The 25,084-nt window shown below is 38.3% G+C and overlaps 2 protein-coding genes across 3 annotated transcripts; both read left to right on the plus strand.

Moving 5' to 3' along the window:
- The first annotated feature begins 11,571 nt into the window (after positions 1–11,571).
- LOC115819105 (mpv17-like protein) lies at positions 11,572–15,822 on the plus strand. Its single transcript, XM_030782651.1, has 4 exons — positions 11,572–12,123; positions 12,415–12,485; positions 12,855–12,884; positions 13,215–15,822. Exons 1-4 carry the CDS (start codon positions 11,820–11,822, stop codon positions 13,398–13,400), a joined length of 591 nt encoding a protein of 196 aa, XP_030638511.1. The 5' UTR covers positions 11,572–11,819; the 3' UTR covers positions 13,401–15,822.
- Positions 15,823–16,378: 556 nt separating this feature from the next.
- Positions 16,379–24,286, plus strand: bmerb1 (bMERB domain containing 1). Of its 2 annotated transcripts, none has more exons than XM_030782803.1 (6): positions 16,379–16,472; positions 20,399–20,519; positions 21,311–21,384; positions 22,699–22,813; positions 23,716–23,798; positions 24,168–24,286. In XM_030782803.1, exons 1-6 carry the CDS (start codon positions 16,379–16,381, stop codon positions 24,284–24,286), a joined length of 606 nt encoding a protein of 201 aa, XP_030638663.1. The 2 variants fall into 2 exon arrangements, with proteins under 2 accessions (XP_030638663.1, XP_030638664.1); XM_030782804.1 differs by having other exon boundaries at positions 16,379–16,466.
- Positions 24,287–25,084: the final 798 nt, after the last annotated feature.

Below are 25,084 nucleotides of genomic sequence, written 5' to 3' on the forward strand. Positions count from 1 at the left end.
ATGACCTGACTCCTTAATAATAATAAGCATTCCTTTAAAATATGCTGCATTACACAAAATTGTTTTGGTCTGACTCAATGATTGTTAGAGTGTAGACCAACAATGACAGCTTAAAGAATGTAAGAGGAATTACTTTTGTGTGTACTCACACATGTGTCTGTGCATTTTTTAATATAGTCACAGTAACAGCATCTGTACAGTTAATGCTCATTTTCCCTCATATGTTGTTTTGATTTGTTTCCTTTCACAGGACAGTGATCTTCAACCATTTCACATCATAAATAAGAAAAATGGTGTCAGGGGGAAGTTGACAGTAATATTTCAAAGTTCAACACTAAGTAAAATCCCCTTATTAAGATAGCGATGGCAAGTGGACTCTCTCCAACCAAGGATGGTTAGTGTCATCAGAGTTACATACTTCTGTTTGCTTTTTGTTAAAGTGAAGATTCTGTAAGTGATTTTTTTCATTATCAATGTGATTCTTGAACCAAATTATGTAAAAATGATTCACTCTGCTGTCTGTGTGTTTCAAGGAGGCTGCTCTTCTGAGGCAGAGGTAAGAGACATTACGACAGAGTATGAAGACAAAGTGAAGAAGTTAAAGCAGATGCACCATGAGGAACTTTCCAAACTGAAGGCAGAACTGAATTATTATAAGGAAATTGCTGAAGAGGGGGAGAGGACGAGGAAGAGACGTGGCAGTGAAGAGTTTTCTCGTCCTACAAGTAAGTGTGATTTCATGCAAGAAGTGTTGTAATAGTGGTAATATGTCTTTCTGCTTCATACAGAAAGCTAAACTATACTCCTCTCTTTGTCTTTCTTTTTTCACAGTGGATGAAGGGAATAAAGACAAAGCGGAGGGTTGGAAATCGGACCCACCTTATTGGGATCTCGTAAAACCAGGAATTGTAATACTAATGGCAATTGTCGGAGCACTCATAGGATCAGTTGCAGGATCCCAATATGGCATGTTAGGGGCTTATTCTGTCATAGTCGTTGGATGCATAATTTTCTGCACAGTTGCCAAATATGTCATCCAAGCTGCTGAAGCAACAAAGAGCAATGGAAAAAAACCTCAGCCCAAGGGAGCCATGGGAAAATCAGGGGGCAAGTGATGGATGAGAAATAATGCACGTAATACTGGCAAGTGTGTAAAGATGCATAAAAAGTATAAGTATAAAGTATGAAAAGTAGTATAAAAACCAGCATGTGTGTCTGAAACAAGCAAGAAGAATGCCCAGTGATAACACATGAAAGGTTGTTTAATCTGAGATTTACCCTTGGGCACAGATGGCGAGGGGGATGGGGGGGATGTGCCCCCTCTCCCCCCCAGTTTCATAGGCACCCCAGTCCATACCCATATGAGCTTAAAAGTTGAGACCTTCTGCTCACAGTTTGGTCCTCCCCGCTTCTAAAATCTCTCCTGCACCGCTGGATGTACGAGGAAAGGTTTTCACAGCTTAACATGCCTGATACTTGCCTTTTCAGTATATCTGATAACTGTAAAGGTCTCCATGACAGGCTTTGAATTACTGGGGAAGCAATAGAAATTGTGCATTAATGTAATATATTGTATATATTGCTTTATAATCTGTATTTTTTTTCTTACTTACAGAGGGCTGGAGATTTTTAAAACAGTTTTTCATAATTTTTTTTTGTTCCTTGCTCAGATGTTTCTGTTTTCTGCTTGAAAAAAACATTTCCTAAGTAAATGGACAAAAAATGTTACCTGAAAACCCTATTCATTTCTCTGTCTATGATGCTGATCCTTTTTGAACCAAAAATATGTTATATGGAAAGTAAAAATAAAAAATACAAACATGCTACCTCTAAGAGTAAAATCAGTTATTTTTTTGTTGAACATGTGAGATCCCTATCTTTCTGTGATGTATCAGCATTCTTACAGAAATTGTCGCTTCAGCTATAAGTGTGTCTGCTACCAGTGTTTCCATGGGCTGTACGTCAGAGTGGGCAGATGTTTATAGTCAAAGCATTTGGAATGTACTGACAAAGTTGACATCCATTACTTTACTGAACATACTCGGCCTTTGCTAATTTTACACAGGATTTGGGAAGGCTGGAAGATTTTTCTTGTAATATTCACTTACAGATATACTGTATCACAAGTAAATGTAGTTTTTTTTTTCATTTTCAATCCAATTTTCCCATGGTCCTCTTATATTTCACATGTCTTTATGGAGGTAAGCACTCTTTCTTTTCACTTTCAAACATGAATGATATTGTTAAGGATGGGATCGATAGACCAATGGTTTATGAGATAGGTATCATTTCAATTCATGCATGTTATTGACTGCTTACTGCACTGTCTTTATTAAAGTTGCACATGCTAATATCACACACTGTTAAGCTACAAAGCTGCTTCTGTATAAAGCAGGCAGTCACCCGTCTGTCTGGCCCTCCAGTACATTAAGATTCTAGCACAATATGATTCTTTGGTGTCGCTGAAAGTTTGCATCTTTGTCTGTGATAGGAGTAAATGTTAAAACTGGTGAGGTATTCCCTGCCTCTTTTCCTTTCCATGGATCAGCAGAGGAATTGTGTTAGGGTTTGGACCCTTAGAACTGGGTTCGTGGATAATTGACCACTACAGGGCTCCGGTCAGAGAGCACAGAGTCATCTGTTTCATTAAAACCCTTTAATGATAGAGGCGCTGCAGGTTGAGTTGTATGACGTGGTGCATTACAGTTTCTGAAATTAAACACAAATATAACAAACATGCATCTCTGATTCGTTACTGATGCGATATTAACTAAGACATTTAAGGACTGTAAATGAAGTCTGCATCTTCTCTGAATGAATACTGAACAGAATTTGTTACAGTGAGCACTATTAATATTATAACACACTGGAAATACGTACACTATATTCATAGTGATACAGGGCTAGTTCGGAACATGCTAATTACTGAAACGAGTCTTTACTAACATGACAACAACACAATGAATACATTTCACAGCAGCTAAACGATACAACATCCTGAAATACAGAGAAAGAATCAAGTAAGTATGCCACATAAACTTATAACAGTAATATTGCAACCTACATCATTAGTGACTCATGCACCAGTAGCGGCAAACGAAACATATCCGTACGAAAGGAAGCGGATGCGGCAGAAAGCGCTATTTCAAAATAAAAGTCCCAGTTTCGAATAAAGTCTCTAATCATGAAGAATTCACAACAAATTGCGTTCTGCAAGAACCTTCACAGGTGGACAGGTATGCATTAGTTGGAACTCTAGTAGTCCATGAAGGTTTATAAATACTGAAACACAATGTCATCTGTTATAATGCGTATATAACCGAAGTGAATGAGTTACCATGGCCTTCCGCTGATATATTTTTGCTGGTTTGCGTGATCCAGATGGCTGCGATATATGACTCCAGCAAAGAGCTGGTGAAAGTTGGTCCTTGCAAGTGGTCACCGAATAGAGATATAGCCTTCTGGTTGTCTGCAGATGATGACACCATCCTGAAGGTTAGTACATGATGTAGTCGTCACACCAGTAGTCCAGTAATTCTTGTGCTTGTACCTTCTCTATTTTTTGTGCTCATGCCTTGATCTGTCTGTATTAGTACTTGTCAACATCCCCTTTGGCCGAGCCTCCACATTTTGTCCAACACATCAAGTCCACTATCCGGTTTCTCCTGGATCATCCCAATGCGGACAGCCTTTTCCCCGGAGGCCGGCCTCAGCTTTTTCACAGGACCGAGCAAGGAGATTGGGAACGCATTCACCAGCAGTAATCAAAGTCAAGAGACTGAAGGACTTGAATCTGCACTTCCCCTTAATCCTGGACAACACTGTGACCCGACACGCGCCTTCAGAAAGAAGTGTCTCAGATCGATGATTGTCGCCATTATTAGTAATCGGCATCAGTGAATTTACCCAATGATCATTTCTCACAGTGATTCTAGGAAATATTGTTGCAAATGTTTGTGAGGTTGGGCTTGTTTTTATAGCCATGTTGATGAAAATTTGTACAGTAGACTTAAATATGTGATGATCCCCACATTACAGTATATGCAATCCATTAGAAACATTGCATGTGTAGTCTAATTCTTCTTTTTGTTGTGCTGTCTGTTTGCATGATAACAACAATTGTTTTAATCCTGTATGGGTAGCATATTACTTCTGACAAACCTTTTTGGACCTTGTAGGATAAATGGGCTATTGATATGTCTGTGTCACAAAATTCAATAAAATGTATAAAAAGCCAAGCAACCTTCAAGCCATTTTGAAAACACTGAGTATAATAATTGAAAACAGTGAATATGTTAACAATAACAGGAGAAGAACTGCAGGAATTACAAGTAAAATTTTGTGGTGGCCCTCCACTGGAACTGACGTAAAACATCTTTCCTTAGTAAAAAATTAATGAACAAAAATTCTTAGATTCGAGTGTTGAGCTCAAATGAAATGGTTGGTGATTTTGTCAATCAAAACCTATTTTTTTGTAGCAAAACCACAATGAAACTATGAATTACAGGTAACGATTCATTCTGGTGCTCAAAGACACGCATTACATTTAGGTCATCAGAGCAAGTGAACAGAGATTGTGGAAAAAGTAAATGCTTAACAGAAGGTTGTGTTTTAAGTTCAGTAAATGATTTTTGTCACAATGGCAGCTTATCTCTCTGAAGTCTACCTGCAGACGATAAAGTGGCATATCTTGAGTAAGCTGATGGGCAGGGGTGGACAGTAACGAAGTACATTTACTTAAGTACATTTTTCGAGTATCTGTACTTTACTTGAGTGTTATTTTTTTTTGGAAACTTATGACTTTTACTCCATTACATTTGAAATACAAATATTGTACTTTTCACTCAACTACATTTCTATGAAGGTTCTCGTTACTCGTTACTTTAACGCATAGCTTAAGTCAGCGGACGAATTTTCTTATCTAAAATGCGATAGGCCATATTGTGTTCATCACAGGGGAAAAACCAATCACAGTAAACTACTCCAATGCTGTCAGTCAAGTGCGTGCTACATTTTTTAACAACTGAACTTGGCGGTTTTACTAATGGCTACCACAATGGAAGATAAAGATGATAAAGATAAAGGTTCCTGGCCAGAGCAGCCATGGCCATATCTTAAGTCCATGTCTGAGATTTTTGAAATCAACTGGTTTCCAAGCTAATTGCTTCCCGTATGCGTGCGTGCACTGTGTTCGCCTAACACTTACAATCATTTGCCACAGTAGATATGAGATGTGACTTGAAAATTGCGATTTATATGTTTGTGAATGTGTGAAGGATCTGGTGACAGAGGTAGACCACAACTTCTACTGTTAACACAGTGTGAACAAGTACGGAAACCAGTTGGCTTGAAAACCATTTGGGGCATAACACAGGTGGTCAGCATATCTTGAAAATTTAGAGAGCAGCTCAGCGAGTAGGGCCAAGACAGTCAACTTGATCAATTGCAAGTGAGTCAAAATGTGCATTAACTGAACTGAATTGTTTAACATTTAACATTTAACATTTTTTGCTGTATAATTAAATATAAGCTGTAACAGTTTATTAGCAGTTTGAGAATGGTGAATAATGCAGCAAAACATATAATGTACTGTGATTTATAACATGGCAATGAATATTTTGACTATACTGAAATGTATGGAGTGTGTAAAGAACACTACAACAGAAATCAGACATAAGGGCACAGACACTTTAAAGGCTCTCTTTAACAGGTTTGGGAGGTCTTTTAGAATGTAAACAGGTAGCCAGCAGAGACACTATTTTAGAGTGCAAGAGAATTAATTCTCAAAGTATTTTATACCAAGAACACAAAAAGGAGCCCAAGTTATTTTTCATTTCATGTTGTCAGTTAAACCAGGGGCATAAAAGGATGAAGAGAGTGCACAGGTCACGGACACACAAAGTAATAACCATTTCAACTTACCCCACTCACTGACTCAACCTTCACCTGGGCTAAGTTGTGCCAAAAAAACAAATTTTGTTTGCAGGCTGCATGTCCATTAATTTATATAAACAGAAGGTCTCGATTGTCATAAGGAGCAACACCTTCAGGTACTAAATGGTATCCACGTTACAGAGAAAAATACTGAACAGAATAATGAAAATGGGAAAATAGCTCATTTCACCTTGTGCTCCCCTACATACTGTAGTTGATTTGTTTCATGTCATTGTTTTCTTCTCTGCACTTAAAATGATACGATGAATGTACTTTTAAGTTACAGAGAGAAAGAGGTAATGTCAGTACCTCCTGCAAAATATACAAGTTCACTATTTTATAGGCTATGATGCTTATTTGTATTTTAGCCCAGGTTGAAACAGAAAGTGCTGTTATATTTATTTTTGTAATTCCATTATAAGGTCACTGATTACAAGAAAATATGCTCTGGCCTTGTTTACATATACACATATAGGTTAGTTTTTTTGAGTTTGATTTACATTTCTTACCAAGTCTACCCAGTGAAGATTCTCAGATTTGAATTCAAGACCCAAGAGCTTAAGCCCAAGAACTTCATGTAGCTTCCTGCTATAGCTGTAAGATGGATTATAGCACAATGCTGGCACCATTCACATACATGGTCATTGCCCTCGCACTCTCACAAACTCCTTCCCACTGAAAAAAGTCTGAAGTTTAGAACAATTTAAGTTGAAATCTTTAGGTTTCACAGTGCATATGAACAGTCTTTAAGACTGCAATCCTCCCCTGTCTGGCAGTGATCTGCTGGTGCAACCTCTCACACAATGTTAGGGCACACCCACACTAAAAGGGAGGGTCTAAGATCGGCCGACTAAGAGGTATGCTCTTATGAGGAAAGAAACTGCACAGCCATTTTAAGATCTCTTACAAATGAAATTTACAGATCGACATAAAAGCAATGTAAATTCTTTTCCTATGTGGATTGACTTTAAAAGAGAAGGAAAACAGTGGTCTAATACTGTAGAAGACAACTAGAGGTATTATTTCTGTAAAATTTTAGTGCACTTTTTAATGAAAATTACTTCCTTGTTTTGCTGATTGCCAGCATTAATATGGTATAATTTTGTCAATAACATTTTTCATATATTCCACTTCTGTCATTAATATTTGTTAAACTGGAAATTGCCTATCAGCATTTTTATTGGTGTTTCATATGCCTTCTTTATTTTAAACAAAAATTACCTTTTTAAGAACAAAGGTGAAAGTGAAAGTAACATCCACTGACAAAATTCAAAAAACCTTTACGTTTTGGTGACCTTGTTAAGCTTACTTCTGTGTTGATTACTCTAAGACATGCCAAACATGCAACAGCATATTAAATTGTTGCATTAATTTTGTGATTACCCTATGAAATGTAATTTTGTTTCTTTCGTGGCCTGAATCTACATGAATAGACATGCCTGTTGAGTTAAGACTTGTTGGTCCTTCTTGAATACAACAATTCAAGGTGAGTGCAATATTTTCTGGCCATGTAAGCTGGACAAAGACCTTTTCAGCAACCAGAAGACTGTATATTGAATTTGGAAGCTATGAAAAATAAAAATCTATTAGTCTGGCTCAATTGCCATTGCGTGCAGCATGTAGAGTGAAAGCAACGCTTGCAAGATTGAAAGAGGAATGACTTTTGCATATACTTAGATTTGATGTTTGTAAATATTTTAATGTAGTCATAACGATGCAATTTATACTGTTGATGCTCATTTTTACTCCACTCCATTTACTTTTGAAGTGGATTTTTTTTCACAGGACGGTGATCTTCAACCTCAAAACACCATAAATAAGGTGCCACCAAGGATTGATAGTTCTGTTATTTGCTCAGTTAAGCTAAATCCCTTTATTAAGATGGCTTGGGCAGGTGGATTTTCCCCAGCTGATTGCGGTTAGTGTCCCCAGCATTATTCATCTTTGTTTGGTTCTTTTACATTCAGGTGAACATGCTACAAATGAAATACTGAAGGTCAGTGTAATTCAAGTAAAAGTCATTCTTAGTAATATCTTTCTGTGCTTTCCTTACTTTTCAAATAGGCTCCTCTGTAAAGACAGAGCTAAGGATTGTGCCAGTGGTAATCGGAGCAGGGAATATCAATATGGCAGAGGTCCTACTGGGGAATGATTTCAGCTATGAAGGTAGTGTTTTTGTACAGAAAGAGTTGGAGGGAGCATGGGAGACGATTGCTGTGGCTGACACACTTGAGTGGGACAGAACATCCCTACAACATATCTCCAATAGAGTGAACCTTTGTCCTCCAGGACCACATGCTCTAGTTTTGGTGCTTCCTATGACAAATCCCATAGATAAAAATATTGAAGAGGATATTAAAGCTGCACAGCAACAGGTGGAACTGCTATCAGAAAGAATCTGGAAACATACCATGGTACTGTTTGTACATGAGGGTGAACTGGACAGTTCTACGAAACACCAGCACCTTAAGAGTGCAGAGAAGCTCCTGGAGAAATGTGAGCAAAGACATTTTGTTCTGCAAAGCACATTGGGTTATTCACAGACCATGGGTTCTGAGCTCCTCAAAAAAATTCAAAACATGGTGAAAGAAAATAATGATAACTTCTTCATACCTCAAGTCTACTATGAATTAATTCAGGATGCGAAGACAGAAATTCGGGCAATTTATGAGAAAAGAGAGGATGATATGAAGAGCATGATCCATCAGCAACTTTCTGAGGTGCTGGAGAAACTGAATGATGACAAAGGAGAGGATGTGAAGGAGTCTGGCCTGATAGAAGGGGTGAAAATCAGGCGTGGAAGCTATGGATTTAGCCCTCCTTCAAGTAAGTATGATATCACAGCATCAAATGCCATAAGTGTAATTGTAACAGAGTTTTATACTTTCTGGGGTTTTGTAGCTATTCAAAGTGAGGGTACACTCTTTTTGTCTCCCTTTTTTTGCAGTGAATGAGGGAGACGAAAACAAAGAGGAGGATCAAAACCCTGACCTATCTCTTTGGCATGACCTTTTAGAACGGTCCGCAAAACCAGGAGTAATGATACTGATACTGATGGCTTTAGTTGGAGCACTCATAGGAGCAAAAGCAGAAGCCCCATATGGCACATTAGGGGTTTGTTGTGGCATTGTATGTGGATTCTTAATTGGATCCCTGGTTACTTTTTGGTCATTAAAACTGCCGGAGGAGAAACCAAAGAGACGCTGGCAGTGGTTCTCTAGATTCAACAGAAGAGACAGATAATGTTCCATGAGAGATAATGTTCCATAGTTCTAACAAATATGTCAAAATAATTGAGTAGTAACTCATGAGTGGACTTTCTGTAAGAGTTCATTTCAGCCTGTCCTTCTTCATAACTTGTGAAACTCGTTTTGGTTTTAACAGTAGTCTTGTTGCTGTGTATTTCAGTCAATTACTTACTTTCAATGTCTATTAATATGAGTACATTACTCAAAATTTATATTAAAATGGGTATGAAAGCCAGAGGGGCAAACATTGTTTAGATAACTACATAACAGTCTGTAAATTTTACTATAATGAACTTGATTTTACTTATTTTGCAGCTGTTTATGGTGTCTAATATAGTTTTTCAGATTTTGTACTCAGTTTCACAGGTTTCAGAGAAACAATTTTCTGTTTGACAATTTTCTTTACAAAGGTACAATGAAGAACTATTATGTATAATCTATGCAATAAAATAAAAGTAAATAATGCCAAATGCCAAAATGTAGAATTGTTTTTTGCTAAACATTAATATGCTATAAATTATTTATTCATGATCAGTGTGATTCTTCTCCCAAATTAAGAAGAATTTCACTAGTTATTCTGTCTCCACTTTCTAAGAGGGTTTCTCTCCCAAGGCAGAACTCAGGATAGTGTTGTTGGGGGACAGAGTCATTTTGGCTGAATACTTCAGTTGTGATAAATGGGGTGAGTATGTGAAAGAGGGCGATGAACCTGTGAGGAAGATTGTTTTGGTCAGCAAACCTTGATGAAATCAAATGACATTGCAAAATTTCACTTGTCCAAATAGCTCCTTTCTGATCCTACCTATGGCAGATTCTTTTGATACTCATACAGAGCAGGAGATGAACCCAGCACAGCAACATATAAAAGTCCTCTCACACAGGGCCTGGAAATAGACTGCGATGCTGCTTGTGTGTGAAGTTGAAATGGAAGCTCCTACCGTTGAACAGAACATTGATGGTGCAAAGAATCTGCAGGAGAAGTCTAGGGGGCAAATAATTTATACTACAGAACACAATGGGATTGTCACACATCATGGATAATGGTGTTAGATGGATGACGTGTTAGAGGAAACCAGTGGTTTTGTCTACCAACTAAGGTAGAGAGCAACACACCACAGAGTATCAGAGACATTTCAACAAGGCACAAGCTCAGAGAGGAGAAGTTAAAGCACATAAATAATGAGAAACTTTCTAAAGTGAAGACAGAGCTGAATGATAACAAAAACAAAAAAAAATGTGCTAAGATGGAGTCAAAAGGGAGAGAGGGTTTGAGAAAGAGACATGGAGCCCATGAATTTATTTGTCCTACAAGTAAGCGTGCTCTGCTGCATGAAGCGTTGTAATTGTAGAAATGTGTCTTTCTGCTTTTTTACAGGGAGCCAATCAGTACTCCTCTCTTTACCTTCCTTTCTTACAGTGGAGACAATAAAAAGCACATCAGGGAACTGGATATCGGACATCGGATACTGGATTAAATCAGCAGCAGTGACACTGGTGGCTTTTGTTGGAGCGCTCATAGGATTCCAGCACAGTATATACGGAACTTGGTCAGTCCTGGTTACTGGATTGTTGATTTTAAGTGTGGCCAACTTATGGGTCATCCAAACTGCAAAGGGCAGTCCAGACAAACTCGAGCATCAGGAGGTGTACATGAGATGAAAAGTGGTGGATGAGAGTTAACATAATAAAAATGTCCAAAAATGTATGTAATGGCACAGACATAAAGAGAACCTAGTAATAAACCATTAATTGTTGATGTATGTGACCTGTAGTACAAGACACATGCAAGGCAGTGAAATCCTGTTTGGCTGATACTTGCCTATAACATCATATTTCATAATAGGCAACGCAATAGTACTTGTATATTAATGTCGTGCGCATTTTAATAATCTGTAGGTAATGTATATAATGTATTTTCATTTCAATACATTTAACGCATTTAACGATATATTTATCTATCCATGTCCCTCATTCAAAACACTGTTAAGTAATTCACATAAATAATTTTGGATAATGTTATTAAACAAGTCCGAGACAGCGAAACATGAACATTTTGGACAACTTAAATAAAAAGTTCCACACTGCATAGGCTACGGACAGTCTTAAAAAAGATCAGCATTGATCCGCTGGTGTGACACTGATTTGCTCGAGCAAGCTCTCATACAATGCGTTGCGTTAAAATGGAGCACAAGTTATTTTTGTGTTGAACATGTGAGACCCCTATCTTTCTGTGATGTAACAGCATTCTTACAGAAATTGTCGCTACTGCGATCAGTTGGTCTGCTACCAATGCTTCCGCGAGCTGTACGTCAGAGTGGGCGGACGTTTATAGTTCGGAGTGCACTGACATACTTGACGTTTACTATTTTATCAAACGTACCCTGCCTTGGCTAGTTTCACACGGAATTCGAGAAGTACAGACTATATCTCCTTTCCTCGCTGCTACTTATCACAAGAATATCGAATAGCGAACAAGACAGTGAAAAAAAAAATCAGATTAACGAAGCAGAATCACAATTTGATCAAAAATGAATGTGGATTTTTCAACTAGGCGACCTTCAAGTCGATTGCAAATGCAAGACGCCCCTGACTCTGACAGCTAACTAAACGTAGAATAGACTGACTTTGTTGTGAATAATGAGAAAAGCATTTTTAAAACACATAAAACGGTTTCCATGGGTAACCAACGTTACACTGTATGGCTGCCTGTTCGCCGGTGGAGACTTCGTTCATCAGTGCTTTTCGATTAAGGAAGAAATGGATTGGAGGCACACAAGAAATGTTGCTATAGTTGCTTTTAGTTTTCATGGTAACTTCAACTTTTTCTGGATGCGATTTTTGGAACGACGTTTTCCAGGGAGTACAGTGGGCATGGTGCTGCGAAAACTGCTTTTGGATCAGACCTTCGCCGCGCCTATAGCTACGAGCGCATTCTATACAGGTCAGTATAAGGACACACGGAATGGTTAAGGTGACTCGTAGCGGGAGTTGTGCCTTACTGTTCATGAAATATTTTTAAAACACATGTTACTGTGTAACTACGTGGACCTTATACTGTACTGAGTCTCATTATGCCTCCGTAATGTTGGGCTATTAAAGGCCGGGGGAAGAGGACAAACTGATCGTACGGTTGATGCGCCGATAACACAGTTAACTATAAATTATGCAAAGTATAAATTATATAAAGTATAATGTCCTATTTTAGATACACCTAATATGAGCATCTTTACAGGGGTGAGTCTTTTAGAGGGGAAAGACGACATATTACAAGACTGGAGGGAGAAATTCCTCAACACCTATAAGGTAACTCTGAACATGCGCTGATCATCTATCAGCTCTTCTAGGAGTAGTCGTGCTGTTACAGGATGATACAGTAATAACTCAAAGAACTTGATTATTCAGATAGCAGTGGGAAATCGGGCTCAGTATTTAAGTAACTGTCATTTGCACTACTGCAAAGATAAAATATTTTGAGTTAAAACAATGAATAATTGTTTAAATATCTGAAAATAATTCAAATTATGCCTGAGATAAGGTATGTTTCAAATGTGCAAGAATTCTTTGACATGTAGCTTGTTTATGTTTATTAACTACATATATTTTTATGATGACTGTAGATAATACTACACATAATAATAAGCATGCATGTTTTATCTGTGTATACTTTTTCAGACTGGACTCATGTACTGGCCATTTGTGCAGGTAAGCAACCATTAACTGCAGGATCTCTCTGTGTTGCACTCTCTGTATTATATCATTTAACAGTATTTGATTAAAAGCAACCCCAATGTGGAGCATGGCAAACAACAGGGAAACTGGCATCAAATGCTATGAAGTCTTTAGTAATAGGTTGTATTTTATAGTATTTTAGAATGAGAAGGTATCAGTATTTACGTTAGTAGTGTGTGCCAATGTACACAGTGCTATGTATGAAAGCGAGTTTACACACGGTAGATCAGTGTGTTACATAACCTGTCTATCATAGACAACAGGTTCTCACATTCTCTCTCTCTCTCTCTCTCTCTCTCTCAGTTCCTGAACTTTGCTTTGGTGCCTTTGTACGTGCGCACTACATTCACAGGCTGCTGTGCGTTCGTCTGGGCTACTTTCCTGTGCTTCTCTCGCCAGACTGGAGATGGCACTGCCATTGCCGCCCTGAACTGGATCCGTGGTCCGAAAAGTGAGATGAAAGAAAAGAGTGTCAGTGAGAACAAGTAACCGTGACAACTGTTTGGATGGGGAAAACTCAAAAGAGTTAAAAGCTTTGTGTGACCAGGGGATCTCCATTTTGTAATTTTGAAATAATTTTCAGTAACTTTTTAAAAATATATATGGATCTTTGCGGTCCCGAGATTTTGTCTGAAGATTGCTGGTGATACATTTTCAGACTTTACGGTACATGTTTGAATCTTCATCCTAATACTTGAATAATGTTATGAGTACTCTCACTCTGAAACCATTGTTTAACTCTGACTCTTTCTTTAAGTTTTCTCATATGTTCTTATCAATCTTATCAGTCATTACAAACATCTTTTATTCCCCAGTTTTTTTTAGTTTTTGTTTTGCTCTGCTAAGTCAGCCCTCTCGGCATTACCCAATACCATATGGTTTCACATGTGTACTGCATTATGAGAGAGCTGCTTCTCTCTCACAAGACCAGTTACTTCTTCTTCTTCATGCAAAAGGGAAATCAAAGAGCTATCTTATGCTGTTGAATTTGTTTTACGGAATAGTGATCGCAGTGAAAACATTACCTTAGAGAGTGCGCTGAGTAAGTCGGTAAGCCCTGAGGGGTTTTTGTATTCGGTGCTTGTTTGGTTCCCTCATGACTTGGTCATGTGTCGATATAAACAAACCTTCTTAACACATGCTTACCTCACTCTTCTTTACCTAACTCAGTCCCTCAATGTTTACTATATGAATCGATTCCTGTCAAACGCGTCCAAATGCAGCCTAAGGAAAGTTCCGACTGTGAATGGCAAATGTATTTGTATTTTTGATGTTTAAATGGTAAATGCGTTAATATTTTTAAATTACACAGAGTAATATAATGAAGTTACGTCGAGTGCGATCCAGTTTGTCAAAGATGTAAATATCATCGCTTTATGTTATGGAGAAATGGCTCCTATAGTTAACTGAGACTCTTGTGATTCAGACTGTTCTTCGCTTTGGGTATTCCCAGAGCATATAACAATTTACTCACAATGTCTGAAGATCTGAATAATGTATTTTGCGTTGCTTTCGCAGGCACCTGCACAATTATCAACACTACTGTAGTAATTCCTTTAGCTGTTTGTTTACAGGACAGTTGGTTGCATGTTCAAATTGTGTGCAAATTAGTTGCATGTTTGTCTTTTCTAAGAGAAAGTCAAGTTTCTGTAATCCATATCTGATTACAGACTTGTGTAATAAATGTAACTCAGTGCTTCTGTCGGGATTAAACAATGCACCTGTGATATGCCATTTACACTGTGGCAGTAAGCCAACCCAGTCCCTACGGTTCTGTGATTCATCACCTAGTAATTGTTTTTGCTTTTTTCTTTCTTTTTTTTTTTTTTTTTTAAATCTCTGCCATTTCCAGGAAATATGACTGTTTGAATCCTGATATTGGGTCTGGTTCTGGAAAACCTGCATCGTCACTTGTCCTTAAGCTGTAGTTTGAGTGAGCACTTTAGTATTTCAGTTTTAGATTTGACAAACCTTTATTTTGTGTTCTTTGTTTTTTGAAGCTCTGTGTGATTTTACATGCCTTTGAATCACCTGTGTATCCTCATTTGTCTGCTTTTGACTAACACATGTATTTTCTCATTAACTCACACAGTTACATACTCTTTTACAGTGCTGGAAATCTATAATACTGCTTTTTATAACTGCACTATGAAGTAATATAAAGCATGTCAAAATGTCTCTTAGGTTCCCTTTGTTCATGTGGATTTTTGATTGAAGGATGAAGCATTAGCTCGATAAAACTGGTAACTGATGAAATTACTGGGCCAACAGTTTATAGCATCTTTCATGTGGTGTTCTTGTCAACTGGCTTTCTTTTCATTTTGACATCTTCCAGAGAAATTTCTGTAGTTCTCATTGATATAAAGAAGGTCAAAATGTCTACCGAATAAATCAAAATATGTGTCATTTTTGTGACCTCAAAGGAACAAGATATGAAGTATTTAATCATTTTACTGTTAAACAAAACACTTTGGTAGTTGTAATTTTTATTGACTTGAAAATGTGTGTAAGTGGTGATGTTTTTAAATTATTCATCCTAAATAAGCACAGATGGATTGTTTTGATTTTGATTTACTTTGAAATGCACTGTAAACACTGTTATAGAGAAGGAGCCAATAAATAACAGGTCTAATATTATATTGCTTGGCAGTTATTTTGAGATTATAGAACTGCAACCACTTTTATTGCTTGGCAGTTATTTTGAGATTATAGAACTGCAACCACTTTTATTGCTTTGCAGTTATTTCAAGATTATAGAACTGCAACCACTTTAGTTTGTTCCAATACTGATACAGCCATGATAGAAAATGAGTATTTTAGAAATGTTTTCTGATTAGTCCTGGACCATTGGTGAAATCTTGCTTTGTTTTATGTAAATGATTTTGTCCCAGTGTTGTGTGACGCTCCTAACCTAAATTGTGTAATTTATGGTAATAAAAACTATATACTTAATAAGGACACATTGGTATGCTTTTTCTGTGAAGAAAGACTCAAGATTTTCCAAAGCCTGGCTATGTAGCATAGATGCAAGGCACCAATGAAAATGCTGTTTGTATGTCTGAGATTGCGTGGCAGACGCCTAACAAATGTCACCATAAAACGCCCTCGAGTGTTATTTTCTTAATATAGCACTCACATTTTTTCAAAACAAAACAGCATAGAGTAATTAATCAAAGACAATGCACACTCCGAGTGATGAAAAAATATAGCCTTTTACCTTGTGAAGATTAGATACAATACCGTGAGTTCTTATCGTTGTGCGCATGCTCCCTGCATCCCTCACCATAGCATAGCATCCCAGGCGTCAGGAGAAATTCATTTCTCTATTTCGCGAAGGAGGATGCTCAGCACCCCGGCTCAGTGGAGCCCAGGCGGAGCCGATTTAGCTTGAAGAAAACAAAGACTAAACCTCACTCGTGAATCAAAACATCTTGTTAAAAAAAACTGTATTTAAAGAAAGATAAGTCATGGAATTAAAAAAGTCTATTTCGGACAGTGAGCGTTCACTGAAAAGCTACGGCGCCATACAAGAGACAGAATGGAAAACGGACAAAGGTGAGGGTCATTTCTGTTTTGTTACATGTGCCGCCGCCAGTGAAGCGTTTAGCATAGAGAATACTTGATTTAATGTGAGCGAGCGGTCGCAGTGGCGCTCTGACGGCGTGCTTTAAAAGACGGCGTTTCTTCATAATGTAATTGTTATCTTTGAAGCAATCCATCAGGATGATTTGAACTGCTCTGTTGCTCTGGAAAAATATATTCACGTTCTTCAGCATCACTGGTAACGTTTGTATATATAACGTTCATATTATCCACAATATACAGTTAACTATAGCTGGGTCAAGCGGCAAATGAGCTGTATTCTGCAACTTCCCTGTATTTACAGGGCTATAGTCTATAGTTTATAGGGCGGTAGTCCACAGTTCGATGAAAATGTGTTGAACCTGGCTGGAGATACAATGATCAAATGTATGAATTGCCCATAATATCAAAGACGACTTAAAGGAGCAATAGTATACTTTCTCTTGAGGAGAACAGAAGAAGATCAGAGATCATCACTGTATGATTTACTTTATCCCTTATTCTCTGAAATCTTCAACAGGACAGCAAGAGTATTTTAATGCATACCATCTGTGTTTATGCATGGACTGAATTATACTTCAGTCATTAATTACAAACATATTCTTTCACATTAAAAAAGAGACAGACAGACAGAAAGACAGAAAGAGAGAGACAGAGAGAGAGAAGTTGAGAATTTTATTTGAACAATGCCATAGTGCATAGTTTGCATAACATTTTACAGTAGTGGAAGAAGTGTGAGCTGAATTCAGATCCCCTCTGTTAACAGAAGAAGCTGTCTCTATTTATAGCCAAATAGCTCATAGCCCAGTCCCTTTTATGGCACAGTTGAGCAGTAGCCCTGTTTGATACATTTGAGTGTTCATACGATCAGAATGTAATGCTGGTACTTTGTCCTGCTCAGACGTGGTAAACATTCATCGCAAATGTATCATGACAACAAAAACCAACAGCATTTCAGCTGAATTACACAGTTAGGATATGAATACAGTTTAATCAAACTGACAGCGAATATCATTACCAAGCATGTCACCATGTCACTGGGCAATTTCTGAATGCGTAGTTTTCATTTATGTACTCTCTGCGCAAGAAATAAACTGACTCACTCTATTTTTTTTGGTCATGTTTCATAGCGTTTGTCAGCTCTACCAATCCACTGCTGTGGTATTGTTTTGTTTTGAAGGAGAGATGGTTGGAGAGAGGGCGGGTAGGGAAAGATATCAGAGACCTTTCTAGAGGGACAGATGATGCTCTAAGGAAAGACCGTTATAATATCACCGTCCATTAAAATTGTACTGTGAGGCAGTTTAAATACTTGTCCCTGATGTGTCATACCTTGTTATTAATTACATGGTCCAGAAACGGTTATGCATACTGTTACTTTACATTAGTCTTCAGTTATGTTTTAAAAAACGACACACTTCCAGTTAATTCCTGTAGTACTTGCTCACCATGTTGTCTGAATTGTCAGAATTCCAAAATATACACATAATGATGCATTAAAACTCACCCAAGGTGGACGCTGGAAATTGAAAGCCCTAAATCTTGCATCTAAGACTGAATCGACAACAAGAAAAAGAATAGAAAAGAAAAGACAGGAAAAGGAGAAGAAAAAAGAAAAAACGACAATACCAGTACAAAACAAACAAACAAACATTTTTGTGTGCGTTTGATTTTTTTTCTTTTTAGGTGAATTGACTGCTTTACATTGTTCTGTAAATAATGTTCACACACACACACACACATGTATGTACATTTAATAGAAATGTAAAGCAGTATACTGTGCAGTATAATTGATTGCATAACGTTAACCTCAGTGAGGATTCCTGGCCCATGACACATGTTGGGAGAGTCGAATACACCTTTTTAAATATTTATGCTGTACTGGGAAAGACCAGATTATGCAGAGCAGCGAGGTCTGCCAGCCCTGCTCTTAAAAGCGTAACATTTGAATGGGAATCTCTAAAACCCGTGTCGAAAAATATGAATTTATCCGCTGAAAGTTAAATGGGAAGATAGCCACTCTCATGAATTCTTCTGGGCCCTTAACAACTGATTTTAACACCACGTAAATGGTAATACCAAAAACACTGTCAGGAAATAGAATCCGTGTCAGCGTATTCTGTCATAACCTGAATGGCAGGGAAGGACTGTTTCACAAACGGAAATCTAATACAATATTCCATACGTATTTTGTCATTTAACTGACCGTGTGTCACTGTAGTTATATCACTTTGATCTTGCCCTTGCTCTCTCTCCAGCACCACTAATGCCAATATTGGCAGGCGTCTGATTATCCAAGTCATTACCAGCACTGTAATCTGTATTATCTGTGGATTGAATTTGACGGGAATTATGGAAGTATTGAACAGTCATGGCCTAATGCAATATTATCTCTTTAAGGAAACAGGGTTGCTGACATTTAACCTTATCTGGGACGGGTACTTCACTGCAAAACTTAAGACAACAAATTGTCAATTTCCTGTGCCCCATTATTTCATTTTAAACTTGAATCATTGTGAACAGTAGAACAAAACTGACCCCCAGCCGGCTGTTATGCTGAATACCAACAGGTAATTGTTTACAGCTGAGCAGTTATGTCATCTTTCACAATTATTTGCCTAAGATTCATACACAATCTTTTTCGCAGTGTCAAGACATGCCATTTGTAAAATGTTTTTTCTTTTTTTCAGAAACACAGCTAGTTTTTTGAAAGAGAGGGACAACAAAGACAAAGCTAATTTAACTTCACATTATCTATGCTTTCTTGGAAAACACACACACACACACACACACACACACACACAACGGTTCAGTGGGCAAACATTTCATTTGGTGTTCTCTTTAAGAATTAACCATCAAACAGCTATTGCAGCCTAATTTGACTTGTGTCTTGTGGCTTATTAGAGGAGAACATTCATAATTGGCTATTGTGGAAGCTTAAGTGGAAGACCATGTCTAGTTACAGTAAAATGAAACAGCTAAATGACAGAGCTACTCACATGCTTCTTATTGAAGAGAGAAGAAAAACTCCACCAAAGTAAAACAGTGTTATTTCCTTGCCAGTATTTTACAAACCAAAGAGGAAAATATACAATGGATTTATTCTTTTTATATATATATATATAACTGGCAACTCACTGTCTCTAAAAAGGAGATGGTTTGAATCTGAGACGGATTGTTATATCTGCTTCAAGCATCTGAAGATTCCATAGTAACATTCGTTGCACAATACACTAAATATAACAACACCCAGACAGGCTCAGCACTGTATGCCTCTGAAGTATTCATATCTACCTCAGCACACTCTCAAACATTTACAAAAGGCTCACAGAGCACTGAAAGCATGGTCCAGGTTTGCTGACTAGACCTTTTCTCCCTTCAAGGCCACAACATGCTGTTTTTTTTTTGTTTGTTTTTTTTGTTTTTTACAGTTCTGTCAAATGTTGATTCAGTACAAGCCTCTTATAGAATGAAACAGGACACGCTATAGGGTAACCTTAAAACGTATTTGATTTTCAACGGTTTGTCCTTGCCTAGTGTTGTTACCCTTTACAAGACAAAAAAAATCCTTCATGTCTCAGGCATACAAATCGTGGAACTGAGCCCCAATGTCACTTGTAACTTCAGTTTAGATATGATTTTTTTTAGTATTATTTTAAGCTATAATCCACTGTCTTTGAATGAGATACAGAGAAATATTATAATATAAACTTTATATTCATAATGTGAATAGGACTTGTCAGCAGTTGAGAGGAAGCCTTTTCTGAAACCTAATCATTCGTTTGAAACTGGAGCTTTCCCGAAGGCTAGAGTGTTAAATCCATAAACTGTGCTTTCCTATTTTAAAATCAGCTAACATAATTTGTTCTCCTCAAACAATTTTTTTTTGTATCTCCGGGCCTCAGACCAGCTGGATGTGTCCATGGCAGAGAGCACCATGTCTCCGGACGAGATCGAAGTCGAGATGGCGCGGATTCAGCGCCTGAGGGAGGTTCTGGTACGTCGGGAGTCGGAACTGCGTTTCATGTGAGTGGGCCCCAGAATGAACGCGGCTTTTCCGCCACGAGATCCAATTCATTACGCCTTTCCTCAAACTCCACGGGGAAGTGGAATTACATTAGACCAGATGAGCAGTTTCATTTTGTGCCTACGAAGAAAAGCTCTGAAATACAATCAGAGAGAGCCATGAGGGTGTTTTTATGGTCGCCATGGAGAAAACAAGCGCATGTCGGACAGCGGAGTGGTTCGAAACACTCAGTGTGCACACACACACATGCACACATGCACACACACACGCGCACACACACGCACACGCACACACAAGCACGCACAAGCACACACACACAGACAAACAGATGGAGAGGCAGACTGCAAATACTGTTAGTAACAGTGGTAAGCAACCAGTGAGTGAAACAGAGAAAGGGGGGAAAGAGAGAGAGAGAGAGAGAGAGAGAGAGAGAGAGAGAGAGACAGAGCAGTGGATGGAGAGAGTGCAGTGGATGGAGAGAGTGCAGTGGATGGAGAGAGGGTGGGTGGATGAGTCATCTGCTGATTTATCTCACCAAGGCTTAAGTCCCTGGTCGCTGTCACTGTGGCGCATAGAGAGAAGACAGGGAATACCCAAAGCTCTAAATGAAAGACCGTGACAGTTAAGAAGCAGCGGACCCAGTCGGGGAACGATCCGCATGTCTGTTTCCCACCCACGTCATTAGTACCTTTACAGATCTAAATAAAGAAGAAAAAAAAAAGACATGTGTTTACATGCTGCCAGTTCTGAATGTCGTCACTGATCAAAAGTGTTTTTTTTTTTTTTCCAGGATGGATGATATTCAGCTATGTAAGGACATCATGAACCTAAAGCAAGAGTTAAGGAAGATTGTAGCTGTACCAGGTAAAATATCGTACTATTCATAACATCAAAGATCAGTCAATCCATCCCATGCTCCCCGCTGACACGACGGTGAAAATAACACTTCTAAGCAACGTTTCGTGCCATAGGGTACAAATTAAGGAAGAACATGTTTTCAGATCCTGGTGTGAATACACAGTGTGCTTCACGTTTATTGCAATGTGCCACACCTCAGTGAGCTTCAAGCCCTTGATCAAACACCTAAGTAAGTGCAATTGCAGTATCATCGGTGTGAATTTAGTAACTATTCCCATGGGGTTAATTAGAGGGAAAACAATGCATTTTTATAGGTGATGATAACGATACTGTTTATACAATAAAGGAGCAAACACATTCCTGCAGCTCAACATATTATCTCTTCACTTTCAGAAAGTATTGCATTGCTGTAACGGTGATATAAGATGAATTCACCCTCAAGGCAAAACATGACAGAGGAGCTGTTGAATATGTCTGATTAAATGCAGTCCACAGCATGCTGCTTTTTCTGGCTCTGATGCAAAGATTTATGCGTGTGTCTGAGGAGTAAATGTGACTAGGTTTTTCTTGTCTCAGGCTTATAGAAAGGGCTGATTTGACTGTTCTGCAGCCCCACCTGGATTTTCCATGTCAGTGTTAGAGCTCCCTATGAAACTCATAACTCTAAGAGAGACCCTGGTCTATTCATTACAACTCTGTGTGTGTGTATGTGTGTGTGTGTGTCTGTGTGTTGGAAGGAAGGGGATTAGTCAATACTTGTTTCCCTGTCTGAGAACTGTCTCGTCCTGCTGTTCTGGTGTTTTGTTTTATTGGAAAAAATGAAATTGAAAATGAAAATGACAAAATAAAGTCCTATTACTCATGAACAGATTGGACGTTTTTATAATTGCACTGACATGATTGAAGAAAAGTTATGAATGTATTTTTCTATGTTTTGAATAGTGGGATTTTCTAACACTGTTCCATGTTAAATCTATGCATGTGAGAGAGCGATCCGTTGTGCTAATTATGCCTGGGCAGGCATGGTGTCATGACAGAGGAAAATTAAACCTGTCAGTTAAATTAAGTCAATAAATTCCGTTTCATCAATCCGCTAGTCAAATACATTTGTATCACTTAGATATCTGGAACTTTGTCATTGCAAGAAACGTGATCCTGCACAGAGCAACACTGTGTTGAAGCATCAAGAATTTCTACTAATGCAAAATATATAGTCTCTAAAATCAGATATCTACTGAATCCAAATGAATACATTTATTTTTGCTAAGTCATTTGTCGGTGATTCACGGCACACGCTTTTTTTTTTTTTGTCTCTGGCAGAGAAAGAAAAAACCAAGAAACACAGACAGAGAGAAGAGGAGCTAATCCAGAAAATCCACGGCCTGGTGCAGAAGAGGGATTTCCTGGTGGATGATGCGGAGGTGGAGAGACTGAGGTGATTTATTTGCAGACGCAAATTCTCGTGCAGCCCTAGCTCCCCTGCCAACAATCACAACTCTCGTGTTAATAAGGAAATGCAAACTGCAGCAGAGGCTAAAACAAACAGGCACATTGAGCTTCATGTGGGCAACTGGACAAACTGAGCAAATTGGACATATGATGTATTTTTCTGAGAAAAAAAAAAATAATAATCGACAGCACCGTCCGATTTGGGGCATTTTTAATGGATTTATTGTCATCCTTAATGGTGCAATATTTACAAAAAAAAACAGTGCGTCTTCAAAAACCAGGCCCGAAATAAACCTGCTTTTATACCTCTGTATAAAACAGACACACCCTGTATGCGTTTCATGGAAGAGCAAGGCACAACACTGCTTTCTTTAAATCTCCAATGTTTCTTTGGGCAGGATTGGCTCAGCAAATACTCAGCGGTTTCCCATACTAAACAAACTGTATTTACTTCCTCAGATCTGGGAGTGACAGTGAGTTGTAAGGACCAGGTCTTTCCGTATAAGCTTAAAAGAGAAACCAAAATCGTATGTTTGTGACATTTCCAGATATGTTCCCAGCTATATATCATATTTAATATCTGGCGGAAAGGATCAATGGCTGTGACTGCACACGGCAGTTCTGGGAAAATTGTCCCGTGATGTCTCTGTCAACGTATAAAACGTGTTTTGCAGTATTCATATTTTAGGAGAAACGCTACTGGATATAATATAAATTGCCTGCATTGCAGCCTATGGCAAAGATCAACAAGATATGAAAAAAAAACAAAACAACTTTGATGTTTAGTTCCAGAGGAGAACATTCTTGACAGGCGGTTATATATAATCAGAGGGTTTCGGGGTAATGGCTGTTCTGAAGAGGTTATGACTCATCTCTTCTCACCCACAGGGAGCAAGAAGAAGATAAAGAAATGGCAGAATTTTTGAGACAAAAGCTCATACCCTTGGAAAAGCTCTCCAAAGTCACAACAAGTGAGTACACAGAGAACCTAGAAATGAATACTCTTTTTAGGAATACTCACCCGTGTGGATTTGTCCACAGTCTAAACTCCCCGGCACTGTTGCCAAAACACAGTATCATATTTCAAGACAGAAACTTTGTTTAAGACATAATATTTAGATCCAAATGACTTTCATCCAGCACACCACCTTGTTTCAAACTTGTAAAAGCTGTTAAATGGACTCAGATGGAAAAGATATGATCATCATAACCTAAAGACAGATTAAGGGCTTTGTCTTAGATTAAGCTTTAGTCTCAGTGGTAGATTATCACCACTGGTCCTGCAAAACCATTAAAAAAAAAACGAATTTGAACGATAAAACCCATTTCTCTTCTCCGAGGTCCCCCCAAGCCGAAGAAGTCCGTTCCAGAGCCCCCGCCCAACAAGCCGTCAATCACCAAATCCAGCGCCGCTATAATCAAGGACTGCTGTGGAGCTACTCAGTGTACCATCATGTAACTGCTCCTGTCTCACAAACCGGGTGATCTCGCATCACCCAGCCCAAACCTCCCTCCTTCCTCAGACCCTTGCCCTGGAGCAAAGAGATCCCTGGTCCCTTAAATCACATATGCCGTAACTCACACAGGTTTTTGCTCATTACATGAAAAGTAGAACGATGATTAATATGGTTTAATGATGAAGGTGAGCCATTAATTGGAAGACAATCCAAAACTCTTTGGGATGTTACATTAACTTTATGAGCGTTTAACGAATAAATAAAATGCCACTCGGATATTTAATAAAGACCTAGATTTCCTCGTGGAATCAATACAAGGACATTTAATTTCATAGAGTTTAAAATGTTGCATTCCTACTTTCCACTGCTTAATTTACCACCTCTGAGTTTTACACATTTACATAACAACCTAATTAACATAAAAGCATTCAAGCAGGCATCAGTGCCATTACCAAGCCAGTAAAAGCACAGTGCTTTGCTATGGGGAACAAGACCTTATTATTCCAATAGATCTCAGTCAAAACTCACTAGAGGTGTTCATTTCAGTAGTGCTAAATTTGTACTAGTTTGAAGTAGTGATTTGCTAACTTTCCACTTTGTGATAATGCAGTGACCTTTATTTAAAGTAGCAGGTATCCATTGACTTCTAGTCATCAGTTTAAACAAGGAGGGGGGGGGGGGGGACTTCTTGTATGAACGTGCTGGGATTTCATCAAAACAAGCACAATACTTCATACTCCACACTGTACGACATGGGATCTTTCATGACCTGGAAATGGGTTTTAATGTGAGGCTCTACA

The sequence above is a fragment of the Chanos chanos genome, chromosome 8 (assembly GCF_902362185.1).
Source record: "Chanos chanos chromosome 8, fChaCha1.1, whole genome shotgun sequence".
Classification (NCBI taxonomy): Eukaryota; Metazoa; Chordata; class Actinopteri; order Gonorynchiformes; family Chanidae; genus Chanos; species Chanos chanos.

Excerpts from the sequence above, each read along its gene's own strand:
- LOC115819105 (XM_030782651.1), top strand. The coding sequence starts at position 11,820 with ATGAGAAAAGCATTTTTAAAACACATAAAACGGTTTCCATGGGTAACC. Across the intron at positions 12,124-12,414 it reads TACGAGCGCATTCTATACAG|GGGTGAGTCTTTTAGAGGGG; the intron begins GTCAGTATAAGG and ends GCATCTTTACAG. Across the intron at positions 12,885-13,214 it reads TGTACTGGCCATTTGTGCAG|TTCCTGAACTTTGCTTTGGT; the intron begins GTAAGCAACCAT and ends TCTCTCTCTCAG.
- bmerb1 (XM_030782803.1), top strand. The coding sequence starts at position 16,379 with ATGGAATTAAAAAAGTCTATTTCGGACAGTGAGCGTTCACTGAAAAGC. Across the intron at positions 21,385-22,698 it reads GAAGATTGTAGCTGTACCAG|AGAAAGAAAAAACCAAGAAA; the intron begins GTAAAATATCGT and ends TGTCTCTGGCAG. Across the intron at positions 23,799-24,167 it reads GCTCTCCAAAGTCACAACAA|GTCCCCCCAAGCCGAAGAAG; the intron begins GTGAGTACACAG and ends CTCTTCTCCGAG.